General features: G+C 36.5%; 1 protein-coding gene across 1 annotated transcript in view; it reads right to left on the bottom strand.

The window, feature by feature from the left end:
* The window catches only part of LOC145418634 (glutamate receptor ionotropic, kainate 2-like), a 148,991-nt gene extending 146,303 nt beyond the window's left edge, over nucleotides 1–2,688 (bottom strand). Inside the window, exon 1 of the mRNA XM_080286997.1 lies at nucleotides 2,225–2,688. Coding sequence (XP_080143123.1) covers nucleotides 2,225–2,288 — 64 coding nt within the window. The 5' untranslated portion in view covers nucleotides 2,289–2,688. The remainder of the gene's footprint in view (nucleotides 1–2,224) is intronic.
* Nucleotides 2,689–12,500: the final 9,812 nt, after the last annotated feature.

Genomic DNA, 12,500 nt, shown 5'->3' with positions numbered 1-12,500 from the left:
ATAGATAGATAGACGTGTGGATTGACAGATCGATAGATAGCTTGGTGGATGGATTGGATGAGTTGACAGATAGATAGATAGATAGAGATATATATTATCAATGATGGAAGTAGATAGATATAGATAGACAGTAGACAGTCGTAGCCAGTCGGAGAGAGAGAGAGAGAGAGAGAGAGAGAGAGAGAGAGAGATTGGTTCTGGTCGCTATCGTGAGAAATATTGTCCCTCTGTTGGCTGGGGGGAGGGGGGAGGGGGGGGAGGGGGAGTAGGGAGGGGGGTAGCAGTAGAGAGAAAGGAGAATGAAAAACTAAGAGGGTGTATGTAGGTGAAGTGGAGAGAGGGGTAGACCGAGGATGAGGTGGAGGGATTGAAAGGTATGTGAGGGAGGGGTAGACCGAGGATGAGGTGGAGGGATTGAGAGGTGTATGAGGGAGGGGTAGACCGAGGATGAGGTGAAGGGATGGAGTTGAGAGGTATATGAAGGAGGGGGGTGAGCTGGGGGGAGGGCAGTCAAATGGTGGGTGACATCGACTTGGAGGCGTTTTGTCTGCGGCCACCTTTTGCGGGGATTAGGGCGTCGGGCTATAGATAGATAGATAGATAGGTTAATTATGTGTTATAATTCCCAGTAGTAATGTAGTATCTGTAACTTACCTTCACATCTCACCTTTTTGGCACTCACGTCCACTGTCCTCTCCGAATTTGGCTAAGGCTGTCTAATTCGGGTCTGTCTTTAAGCAATTTTGTTTGTCTGTCTCTTTGGTTCGTATTCTCGTCAGCAAGAAGCTCCCTAACACCTCTTCCTGAGCGATTTATTTTGCGTATTATATGGGCTTCTGTGTGTGTGTGTGTGTGTGTGTGTGTGTGTGTGTGTAAGAAAGACTGCTTGAGAGAGAGAGAGAGAGAGAGAGAGAGAGAGAGAGAGAGAGAGAGAGTGAGTGTTAGCAAGGGTGGTGGTTGGAGGGGACCCACAACAAGAGAAAGAGATGGGGGGGTTGTGTGTGTGTGTGTGTGTGTGTGTGTGTGTGTGTGTGTGTGTGTGTGTGGAGAGAGAGAGAGAGAGAGAGAGATCGTGTACTGGATTTCGATGCTTAAGAAAATGAACAATTTCTTTAGAGACAACTTAATACATTACGTTGGTACCAGAGACAGTAAATAGATAAGTAGATAGATAGGTAGGTAGATGGATAGATAGTAGATAGGTAAGTAGATAGATGGATAAATAGATAGATAGGTAGGCGGATGGAAAAAAAAATGGATAGATAGGTAGATAGATAGGTATATGGATAAATTAGTAGATATAGGTAGGTAGATGGATGGATCAATAGGTAGATAGATAGACAGGTAGATGGATAAGTAGATGGATAAATAAATAGATTGGCAGATGGATAAAAAAATGGATTGATAGGTAGATAGATAGGTGTATGGATAAATTAGTAGATATAGGTAGGTAGATGGATAGATCAATAGGTAGATAGATAAATAATTAGTAGATAGGTAGGTAGATGGATAGATCAATAGGTAGATAGATAGTTAGATTGATAAAGATAGGTAGATAGACAGGTAGATGGATAGGTAGATAGGTAGATATTACCACTTTAGTCTACCGAGATGAATTTTAACACTACAATCACAATATAACTTTTCACAACACTATATTCACGCATCAGTAGACTGGGTGATTGACGTTATTTATTTACAGTATTTATGTACCAGTATGTATGTATGTATGTATTTATTTATTATACTCCCTCCCTATCCCTCGAAAGGTGGAGGATGAACTGCTGAGAATGGGCCAGTTCTGCCAGTTGAAAAAAAAAAAAATGCCATACCCAGAATGTTCCCTTCATATTAACTCTCAGTCTCCCTCCAGTCACCACCACAACCATCCATCCTGCTGACTGGTGCCTTAGTTTTATCTACATTCAGATCCATAACCTTGACTTTATTTCATCTCTTTACTTCTTAAAATCTCAGAATGTAATAGGAAATAGATGGAATTTGAAAACAGCACTCGGATATTCCTATCAATGTACAGATTGGCACGACAGAAGGATGAATTAAGGTAGGAAAATTAAGGAAGCGAAAATATGGTAGGAAAGTTTGATAAGAAAAATCAAGGGAGACTAAACACAGCAACATTTATCTATATAAGTGTACGTTAAAGAAAGGACAATAGGGAAAAATTAGAAAAGGCGAAAATAAATGAGATAAATCCACTCACCTATTCTTATGACGGCAGGCAGTCCAAGGGCAGAAGGCAGGAGCATGACCAACACCAGGGCCATGAGATAGCATTTAGTGGCACTCTGGTGGTGGGCGGTGTAAGGCTGGTGTGTGGCCGCTCTCCCCAAGCATTCCTGTGGCCGGTAGAGGAGTTCATGATGCACGAATTCGTTTTCCGCGGTTTTGTATTGCGCGGCTTTGTGTTCCGTGCATTTCGGGGAGAGGCATGTGTGTTTCTGGTTCGTGAATATTTCCCTTGTTGGGCATTTTTGGGAACAGTGTGTGTCTTTCTGATGTGTGTTTACCTCACTAACACATTTCACAGGACAACTTATGTGGTCATTCCGTGTGGCTACCTCATTCCGACAACTTTTGAAGTGGTGTGTGTCTTTCCGATACACGGTTTCTTCGTCTGCATGTTTTTGGTTTAGGTATGAGAGTTCTAGGTGCGTGGCCCTTTTTCTTAAGGCTTCCTGGCGGTCGTATGTCTCTCTCTTTTCCACTGTTTCTTCCCCTGCGTATTTCTGGTGTGAGGTTACTTTGCGCTTGCCTTGTAGGGAATGAATTTTCTCTCTCTCACACACGACTTCCTCTCTGACACTTTCACAGGGGCGGTATGCGTGTTCCTGGTGCACTGTTTCTTCAGGGAGCTTTTCAGGACGGTTTAGGAGTTCTTGATTTGCAATTACTCTTCTTACACATTGCTTGGGATAATGTCTCTCTCTCTGATGCACGGATTTTTCTCTTGCGCATTCATGGTAGTGGTATGTTTCTCTTTCACACATGGCTTTCTCTGTCTCACAGTCCTCCCGGCTGGCTGTGAGTCCTTGGTGTGTATTTCTTTCTTCCTTACACCTGCTTTGATGGAATATTTCTCTATAGTGTGTGACCACCTCTTTCGTAAAGGGATCGAGATGGTCTCTCTCACTTTCATGATATTCTCTTTGATGCGTTTCTCCGTTTCTCACTTTTTGTTTTTGCACGTCTGCTCTTTCTGTACTCACTTTTTCTCCTTCCTCCTCCATCTTTTCTCTTTTTCCTGTCACTTTTTCTCCTTGCTTTCTCATTTGTTCGTTCATTCTCATTGTTCCTCCTTCCTCTTTCACATGTTCTCCCTCATCTCTTTTATGTTCGTCCTTTCTCATCTGCTCTCCCTCCCTTCTCACATTTTCCCTTCCCGTCCTTATTTGTTCTCCTTCCCTCCTCACTTCCCCTCTCACATCCCCCACGTTCTCTTCTTCCATTCTCACTTTTCCTCCCTCCACTCTGACATTTTCTTCCTTCTCTCTCATCTCTCCTCCTTTCATTTTCACTTTCTCTCCTTCCTCCATCTGTCTCCCAGGGTCTGCAGGGGTTCTCGCGTCCGTGTGTGGTACTCCATGCACCACCTCACCCTGCGTCGCCGTGGCAAGGTCCCCGAGTGCATGGTGGGGGCCCTGATCATCTCCTTCAGCCATCCGATCCCTCTCAGTCCTCTGATTCGTATTACGCGCTCTTTTATTCCGCGGATTCCTACTACGTGATCACTTTGCTGATTCTTACTACGCGCTCTCTTATCCTGCAGATTCTTATTGCGTTATGTCTCAGTCTTCAGATTCTATTTACGTAGTCTCACTAGGCAGATCCTAACTGCGCGGATTTTAACTGTTCGGTGCGGTATCTCACAACGCGTATTCCACTGTCCCCTTTGCCCATAAACCCTGCTATTTGTCACCGCGGTCTGCTCTTCGATTCTACACACATTTATTTATTTTATGCTGCATTATTTATCCCATATAGTTACCCCTTACTTTACACATTGGGTCTTTATTTACTGTACCTTATTTCGTGTGAGCCACACTTCTCTGCCCTACTTTTTTCAGATACTTTTTTTCACTACATTAGTTATCTCATTTTTCTCTGCCTTCAGCTGCTTTACTCACTACTCCAATTCTCTGGTTTTGTCACACTTAGCACCACATATTCTCTGCTTCATTTTTTCTTTTTTTGGGGGGGGGTCAGATTGCCTATATTTTTTGGCAATTTTATTTTTACATATGTTTAGGTTGGATATATTTTTCTTCAGATTGTATGTATGTTGTCAACTTTGCTACTTTTCTTGAGACTGCTTATATTTTGTCTATTTTTTTTTTTTTTTTAATGTTGGTCAGATTGCACATATATATTTTCTGACTTTATTTTACTTTTGGTGGAATTGCATATTTTTTTTCGTCAGATGCAAATATTTTCTGCTTTTACCCATCAGATTGCATATATTTTCCGTTTCACTTATTTTATTCATATATTTTGTTTCACTTTTGTTTTTGCATATATTTTCCGTTTCACTGTTTGGTTGTTGCATATACTCTCCTCTTCACTGTTTAGTTGTTGCATGTATTTTACGTTTCACTGCTTTGTTTTTGCATATATTTTCCGTTTCACTGTTCTGTTCTTGCATATATATTCCGTTTCACTTTTATTTTTGCATATATTTTGTTTCACTTTTTTTTGCATATATTTTGTTTCACTTCTGTTCATATATTTTCCGTTTCACTGTTTTGTTTTTGCATATATTCTCCGTTTCACTGTTTAGTTGTTGCTTATATTTTGCGTTTCACTGATTTGTTTTTGCATATATTTTGTTACTTTTTTTTGCATATATTTTCTTTCACTTTTGTTTTTGCATATATTTTCCGTTTCACTTTTATTTTTGCATATACTTTCTGTTTCAATAATTTGTTTATGCATATATTTTACGTTTCACTTATTTTTGCATATATTTTACGTTTCAGTGCTTTGTTGTTGCATATACTTTCCGTTTCACTTTTATTTTTGCTTATATTTTCGTTTTCACTTCTGTTTTTGCATATATTTTCCGTTTCCCCTTTTTTTTTTTTTTTGCATATACTTTCCGTTTCACTTTTATTTTTGCATATATTTTACGTTTCACTTCTGTTTTTTTCCTTTACTTTTCATCACAGTTCACACCCGTCCCTCATCTTCCTTTATTTTTCTTCCTTTATTCACCTTTGTCTATCCTGCCTTGCTCCCTGCTACACCACACACTTATACTTATTAATGTGCTTTATTGTTCTACATATCACACTTACACACTTTACACACTTTATTTCTGATTCTTTACTTTTTGTTACATATCACACTTATAAATCTTACTTTAAATTCCTTAAGTAATTACACTTTTCCTCATACTACTTCTTACCTTTTTGTCACCTTGAATTTCTCTCTCTCTCTCTCTCTCTCTCTCTCTCTCTCTCTCTCTCTCTCTCTCTCTCATGCACTCTTGCTCACACTACTTTTCACTCATTATTTGTCGCCTTGAACTCTCTCTCTCTCTCTCTCTCTCTCTCTCTCTCTCTCTCTCTCTCTCTCTCTCTCTCTCTCTCTCATTACTTTACCCATACTCATTTAATACCTCGTCTTTTTTGCTTATTTTTCGCTTCTTTAATATTGCCTTATTAACTCTAATTTTGCTTTATTAACTCCTTTATTGGCCCTTTATTTGCTCATTTACCTTTATTTGTTACTTTGTCTTTCTTTATTAACTCCTTTATTGGCCCTTTATTTGCTCATTTACCTTTATTTGTTACTTTGTCTTTATTGGTCCTTTATTTGCTCTAATTTTCTTTAATCGTTTCTTTATTCGCCTCTTTATTGGTCATTTATTCGCTCCTTTATTTTTGCTTTATTCGTCCTTTTAATACCCCTTTATTGCTTTCGTAAAATCATATACTTGTTCCTTACGCACTCCTGTCTGCTTTACTTCACACTCTTGTCTGCTTTATCTCTCCCCTCCTTTAATTACTCCTTTATTTCTGTAGTAAAATCTTACAGTAATTCTTCACACACTTGTCTGCTTTATCAATACCATCGACACTGCTTAACACTCTTGTCTGCCTTGTTATTCCCCATCTTTATTCCTTTATTTTTGTAGTAAAGCCATACAGTAATTCTTCACACACTTGTCTGCTTACCATCGACACTGCTTAACACCCTTGTCTGCTTTATTTCCCATCTTTATTCCTTTATTTTTGTAGTAAAGCCATACTTTAGTTCGTCACACTGCTTTGTTGACGTATCCTTTACTCTCGCTTCCCCAGAGTTGTTTCCCTCCAAACTTCAACCCACAGCTGTTGAAGTCAAACTGTTACAGATATTTTATGAACAGAGGACACCAGTAATATGGTGTAGGGATTATTATTTTTTTTTTTACTCATTTGTTTTTCCTTCCTCGGTTCTGTTATTTATTTAAAAAAAAAACACACACACGCCTCTTTACTACACACTCTTGTCTGCTTTACTAATACCAGCGCAATTTTACACTCTTGTCTGCTTTAATAATACCATCGCCACTTGTCTGCTTTGTTAATACCAGCGTTTATTTACTTCACATACTTGTCTGCTTTACTAATACCAGCGTTTATTTACTACACACTCTTGTCTGCTTTATTGATACCATCGCCTCTTTACTACACACTCTTGTCTGCTTTATTGATACCATCGCCTCTTTACTACACACTCTTGTCTGCTTTTTAATACCAGCTTTTCTTTACTTCACACACTTGTCTACTTTACCAATACCATCGCCACTGCTTCACACTCTTGTCTGCTTTATTAACAACACCACCAATTTATTACACACTCTTGTCTGCTTTACCAATACCATCACCACTGCTTCACACTCTTGTCTGCTTTATTAACACCAACACCACTTTACTACACACTCTTGTCTGCTTTACTAACACCAACACCACTTTACTACACACTCTTGTCTGCTTTATTGATACCATCGCCAACGCTTCACACTCTTGTCTGCTTTACTAGTACCAGCGTTTCTTTACTACACACTCTTGTCTGCTTTACTAACACCAACACCACTTTACCTCACACACCTTACTCTGTTCTTTGTCCTTTATTTTTTCTTTATTCTCTTTTTTATTTATTTATCGTCTTAAAATCTTACACTTGTTCTTCACACATTATCAGCTGTATTATTTTATTATTATTATTATATTATTATTATTATTAATATTAAAAGGAAGGTACTATTTTTACTTTAACTTCATTACTTTACTTCTGCCATATTTATCAGTTTGGTACTTTATTGTTTTCTATCTATTGCTAAACGCATTAATCTCTTAAGGGATGGCCACAAACAAATCGCCTCCATGTCGTCCTTTCCCCCGCCATTTCACTGCCCTGCTCCAAGCTCACACCTCCCTGTCTCATATACCTCTCCACTCCAATCTCCACCTCATCCTTGGCCTCCCCCTCCCTCCCCTCCCCCCTCCATCTCACTCACATACACTATTCTCGTCAGTCTCTCACTCTCCATCCTCTCCACATGGCCAAACCACCTCAGTGTGTTCCTCATAACGCTTCCTATCACATCCACATCAACACCACAACGCTCCTTTATATCCTCATTCGTCTCTCTCTCTCCATGTGACTCCACAGGCTCCTCTTAACTCATTTCCACTGCTCTCACTCTTCGACTTGTGTCCTTCCAACAACGTCCAAGCTTCACTTCCATACGTTAGGGTTGGTATCACAATACTGTCATGTAGTAACTTTTTCACTTCCATGCTCACTTCCCTGTTTCTTATCACTGCTTTCAAAGAACCAGCAACCTTTCTTCCCTGCTATACCCTTTCAAGCACTTCACCCTCCAAACCTCCATCCTTACTCATCACACTACCCAAGTACTTAAACGTACTCACATTTTCCAATTCCTCACCATCCAACCTCGCTGTACATTCACTGACTTCACCTCTCTCAAAGACCATCACTTTACTCTTCCCTACATTCACCTTTAGATTCCGCTTCTTACACACTCTCCCAATTCACCTTTAGATTCTATTTCTTACACTCTTCCAGTTCACCTTTAGATTCCATTTCTTACACACTCTTCCAATTCACCTTTAGATTCCATTTCTTACACACTCTTCCAATTCACCTTTAGATTCCATTTCTTACACACTTCCAATTCACCTTTAGATTCCATTTCTTACACACACTTCCAATTCACCTTTAGATTCCATTTCTTACACACTCTCCCAATTCACCTTTAGATTCCGTTTCTTACACACTGTCCCAGTTCACCTTTAGATTCCGTTTCTTACACACTCTCCCAGTTCACCTTTAGATTCCGTTTCTTACACACTGTCCCAGTTCACCTTTAGATTCCATTTCTTACACACTCTCCCAATTCACCTTTAGATTCCGTTTCTTACACACTTCCAATTCACCTTTAGATTCCGTTTCTTACACACTCTCCCAGTTCACCTTTAGATTCCGTTTCTTACACACTGTCCCAGTTCACCTTTAGATTCCGTTTCTTACACACTGTCCCAGTTCACCTTTAGATTCCGTTTCTTACACACTTCCAATTCACCTTTAGATTCCGTTTCTTACACACTCTCCCAGTTCACCTTTAGATTCCGTTTCTTACACACTGTCCCAGTTCACCTTTAGATTCCGTTTCTTACACACTGTCCCAGTTCACCTTTAGATTCCGTTTCTTACACACTCTCCCAGTTCACCTTTAGATTCCGTTTCTTACACACTTCCAATTCACCTTTAGATTCCGTTTCTTACACACTGTCCCAGTTCACCTTTAGATTCCATTTCTTACACACTCTTCCAGTTCGCCTTTAGATTCCATTTCTTACACACTGTCCCAGTTCACCTTTAGATTCCATTTCTTACACACTCTCCCAATTCACCTTTAGATTCCATTTCTTATACACTGTCCCAGTTCACCTTTAGATTCCGTTTCTTACACACACTCCCAAACTCACCCACCAAGCCTTGCAGCTTTGTTTTATTTTTATCACTTATTTTTTTACTTTATTGCTTTACTTTGTTATTTTTTACTTTATTGCTTTACTTTGTTTTTTTTTTTTACTTTATTGCTTTACTTTGTTATTTTTTTTACTTTATTGCTGTACTTTGTTATTTTTTTTACTTTATTGCTTTACTTTGTTATTTTTTTTACTTTATTGCTTTACTTTGTTATTTTTTTTACTTTATTGCTTTACTTTGTTATTTTTTTTACTTTATTGCTTTACTTTGTTATTTTTTTACTTTATTGCTTTACTTTGTTATTTTTTTACTTTATTGCTTTACTTTGTTATTTTTTTACTTTATTGCTTTACTTTGTTATTTTTTTACTTTATTGCTTTACTTTGTTATTTTTTTTACTTTATTGCTTTACTTTGTTATTTTTTTTACTTTATTGCTGTACTTTGTTATTTTTTTTACTTTATTGCTTTACTTTGACCATTTCTGTATTGCCTTACTTTTACTGTATTTAACTTTACTGTATATATCACTATTATTATTACCTTCTTTATTTCGACACTATTTTCTTTATTACTTTATTAAATTAACTATTTCATTACCACACTTTATATTTACTTTATTACTACGCTTATACTTTATTACAACACCTTTTACTTTAGTACTACACTTCATTTATTACTTTTACTATAATACAGTACTTTATTACTGTACTTTTTCCCTCATAAGACTCTAAGTATTTGCCTTATTTTATTATTATTATTATTATTATAATTATTATTATTATTTATAATTATTATTATTTTCATTATTATTATTATTTTCATTATTATTATTATTATTATTATTATTATACCTATTTTCTCCTTTGGCAAGTTAATACAATTTTCTGAAACTTTTTTTGTCCTCTTCACTGTATGATAATTGTATATATATATTTTTTCTGACGAGAGAGAGAGAGAGAGTGGAGAGAAACACTTATGCTTAATTTTTTGCGTATATATAGAAATGCCAATGTATATATTTTAATTTTCCAACCAGTCCTTCACTCTAAGCTCAATAAAAGGTCTCTGGGAGCGACAGGACGAAGGTCGCAATTTTCTTAACGAGGTGACGTGGGATTACAGTAGTGGTGGTGATTTGATGATGATGATGATGATGATAATAATAATAATAATAATAATAATAATAGAAAATGATCATCATCGTCGTCAGTCAATCAATCAATCAGTCGGTCACTAATCATCATCATCATTGATGATGATTATGATTGGTGATGATGGTGGTGACGGTGATGATTTTTTTCAGCACCCAAAAAACTTTTTTACTACAGTACAGCCTTAAGGGGCCGCAGTGTGGAAAGGATTACGAGTATGGCTGTAATTGGTGGATTGTTCTCAAATCGGCTAGGGGAAAAATAATGATATTCCTGATGTCAGCTAATTTTCCATGAAGGATTAATTAGAGCTGCCATACCTGGTGGACATAATAGACTGTGATGACCTAAGATGACATGCACAAGATCAGCCACCTTCACCTCAAGGTCCTTTTATAGCTCGGCTTTTAGTATGCAGTGGCTGGCCAAGTTTTTCATCAATATTGCCCTTGGACAATTGTAGTGCCCCAGTTATTATTATTATTATTATTATTATTTCCAAAACGCACTTTTGAAATTTGATCTCTTTTTTCACATCAAATTTTGCGTAATTTTTCGCTGTTTCAGGTACTCAATATATTTCTCAGTGACGCACGTTTTCCCCTGTCAGGTCCAAAACGCACTTCCTCAATTCTACTTTGCATAAATTTTTCGTTCTTTCCATTACACTTCCATGACAAATACACGCGTTTATTCACTAGTTATTTATTTATTTCCATAGGTCCAAAATTCACCCCCCAATTTTTATCTCTTTCTGCATATTTCGCTCTGTTTCACTTCCTATTAATTTCTTTGTCAGTTACGTTCGTCTGTTTTTTGTTAGTTCTAAAACGCACTTCCTCAGTATATCTACGTTTGCACAATTTTTCGTTCAGATTTATCATATGTTTCGCTCATTCCAATTCACTTCTTACTTTTCTGTCAATTACATGCGTCTTTTTTTCCCTGAGTCTAATACATCCCAATTAAATCACTTTTACATAGTTTTTCGCACCAGATTTTGCATATAAATTTTTTCGGTCATTCACATCCACATTTAAATAATTTCTTTGCCAGTTACGTTTTTTTTTTTTTTTTTCCGTCACGTCCAAAAAGTTCTTCCCAAATTTATCTTTTGCATAATTTTTCGCCCATTCCTCTTTGATAACCACTATTTTTCATATTTTATCGTATTATATCCAAATCAGCGTCCATATATATATATATATATATATATATATATATATATATATATATATACCGTATATACAGTACAGTATATATATATATATATATATATATATATACCGTATATACAGTACAGTATATATATATATATATATATATATATATATATATATATATATATATATAACATATACCCGTTGTCTCAAACAATTTTTCTAGTTTTATTGAAAATGGAGGAGGAAGAAGAAGAGGAAAATAAGAGTAAGGAGAGAGAGAGAGAGAGAGAGAGAGAGAGAGAGAGTTATTCTTGTCAGGTAAGGAGGCTCCCTAGCACGTCTTAGCGATTTAGTTTCCGAACTAACCATTAACGTCCTCTTTTTTTTTTAATTGTATTTTTTTAAGTATCAACATACATTGTTTAAATAAAATACAAATAAAATAAAGGAACAAATCAAGGAATAAATCGCTAAGGAAGAGGTGTTAGTATACGAAATCAGAGTGCATGTGGTATGAGTACGTCTTCTGTCCTTCTAAACGACATGAAATACGCCTTTCTCTCTCTCTCTCTCTCTCTCTCTCTCATTTCCACCATTTTTTTTTTTCATTTCCAGCACTTTTATTTTTCCAGTAGATTTTTACTATCATTTTTTTTTCATTTCCATCAATTTCTTTCTCTTAGTTTTTCATTTCCATTACCGGTACTTTAATTCACTTTCATTTTTTTCCAGCAGTTTTTAAATTCAGTATTTCTTTTATCATCTTTTTTTCATTTCCAGCATTTTTTCATTTCCAGCATTTTTTTTCATTTCCAGCATTTTTTTTTCATTTCCAGCATTTGTTCATTTCCAGTATTTTTTCATTTCCAGCATTTTTTTTTATTTCCAGCATTTTTTTTTTCATTTTCAGCATTTGTTCATTTCCAGTATTTTTTTTCATTTCCAGCATTTGTTCATTTCCAGTATTTTTTTTTTCATTTCCAGCATTTTTTCATTTCCAGTATTTTTTTCAGTAGTTTTTCATTTCCATCAGTTTCCTCATTTCCGGTATTTTTTTCGGTAGTTTTTTTTCATTTCCAACTTTTTTTTTCATTTCCAGCATTTTTTTTTCATTTCCAGCATTTTTTTTCATTTCCAGCATTTTTTTTCATTTCCAG

This window comes from Coenobita brevimanus, chromosome 115, assembly GCF_032717465.1.
Source record: "Coenobita brevimanus isolate Jiangsu-jjx chromosome 115, ASM3271746v2, whole genome shotgun sequence".
Taxonomy (NCBI): Eukaryota; Metazoa; Arthropoda; class Malacostraca; order Decapoda; family Coenobitidae; genus Coenobita; species Coenobita brevimanus.
Note: the sequence above shows the minus strand (reverse complement) of the source record. Positions and strands in the feature narration are given on the sequence as shown.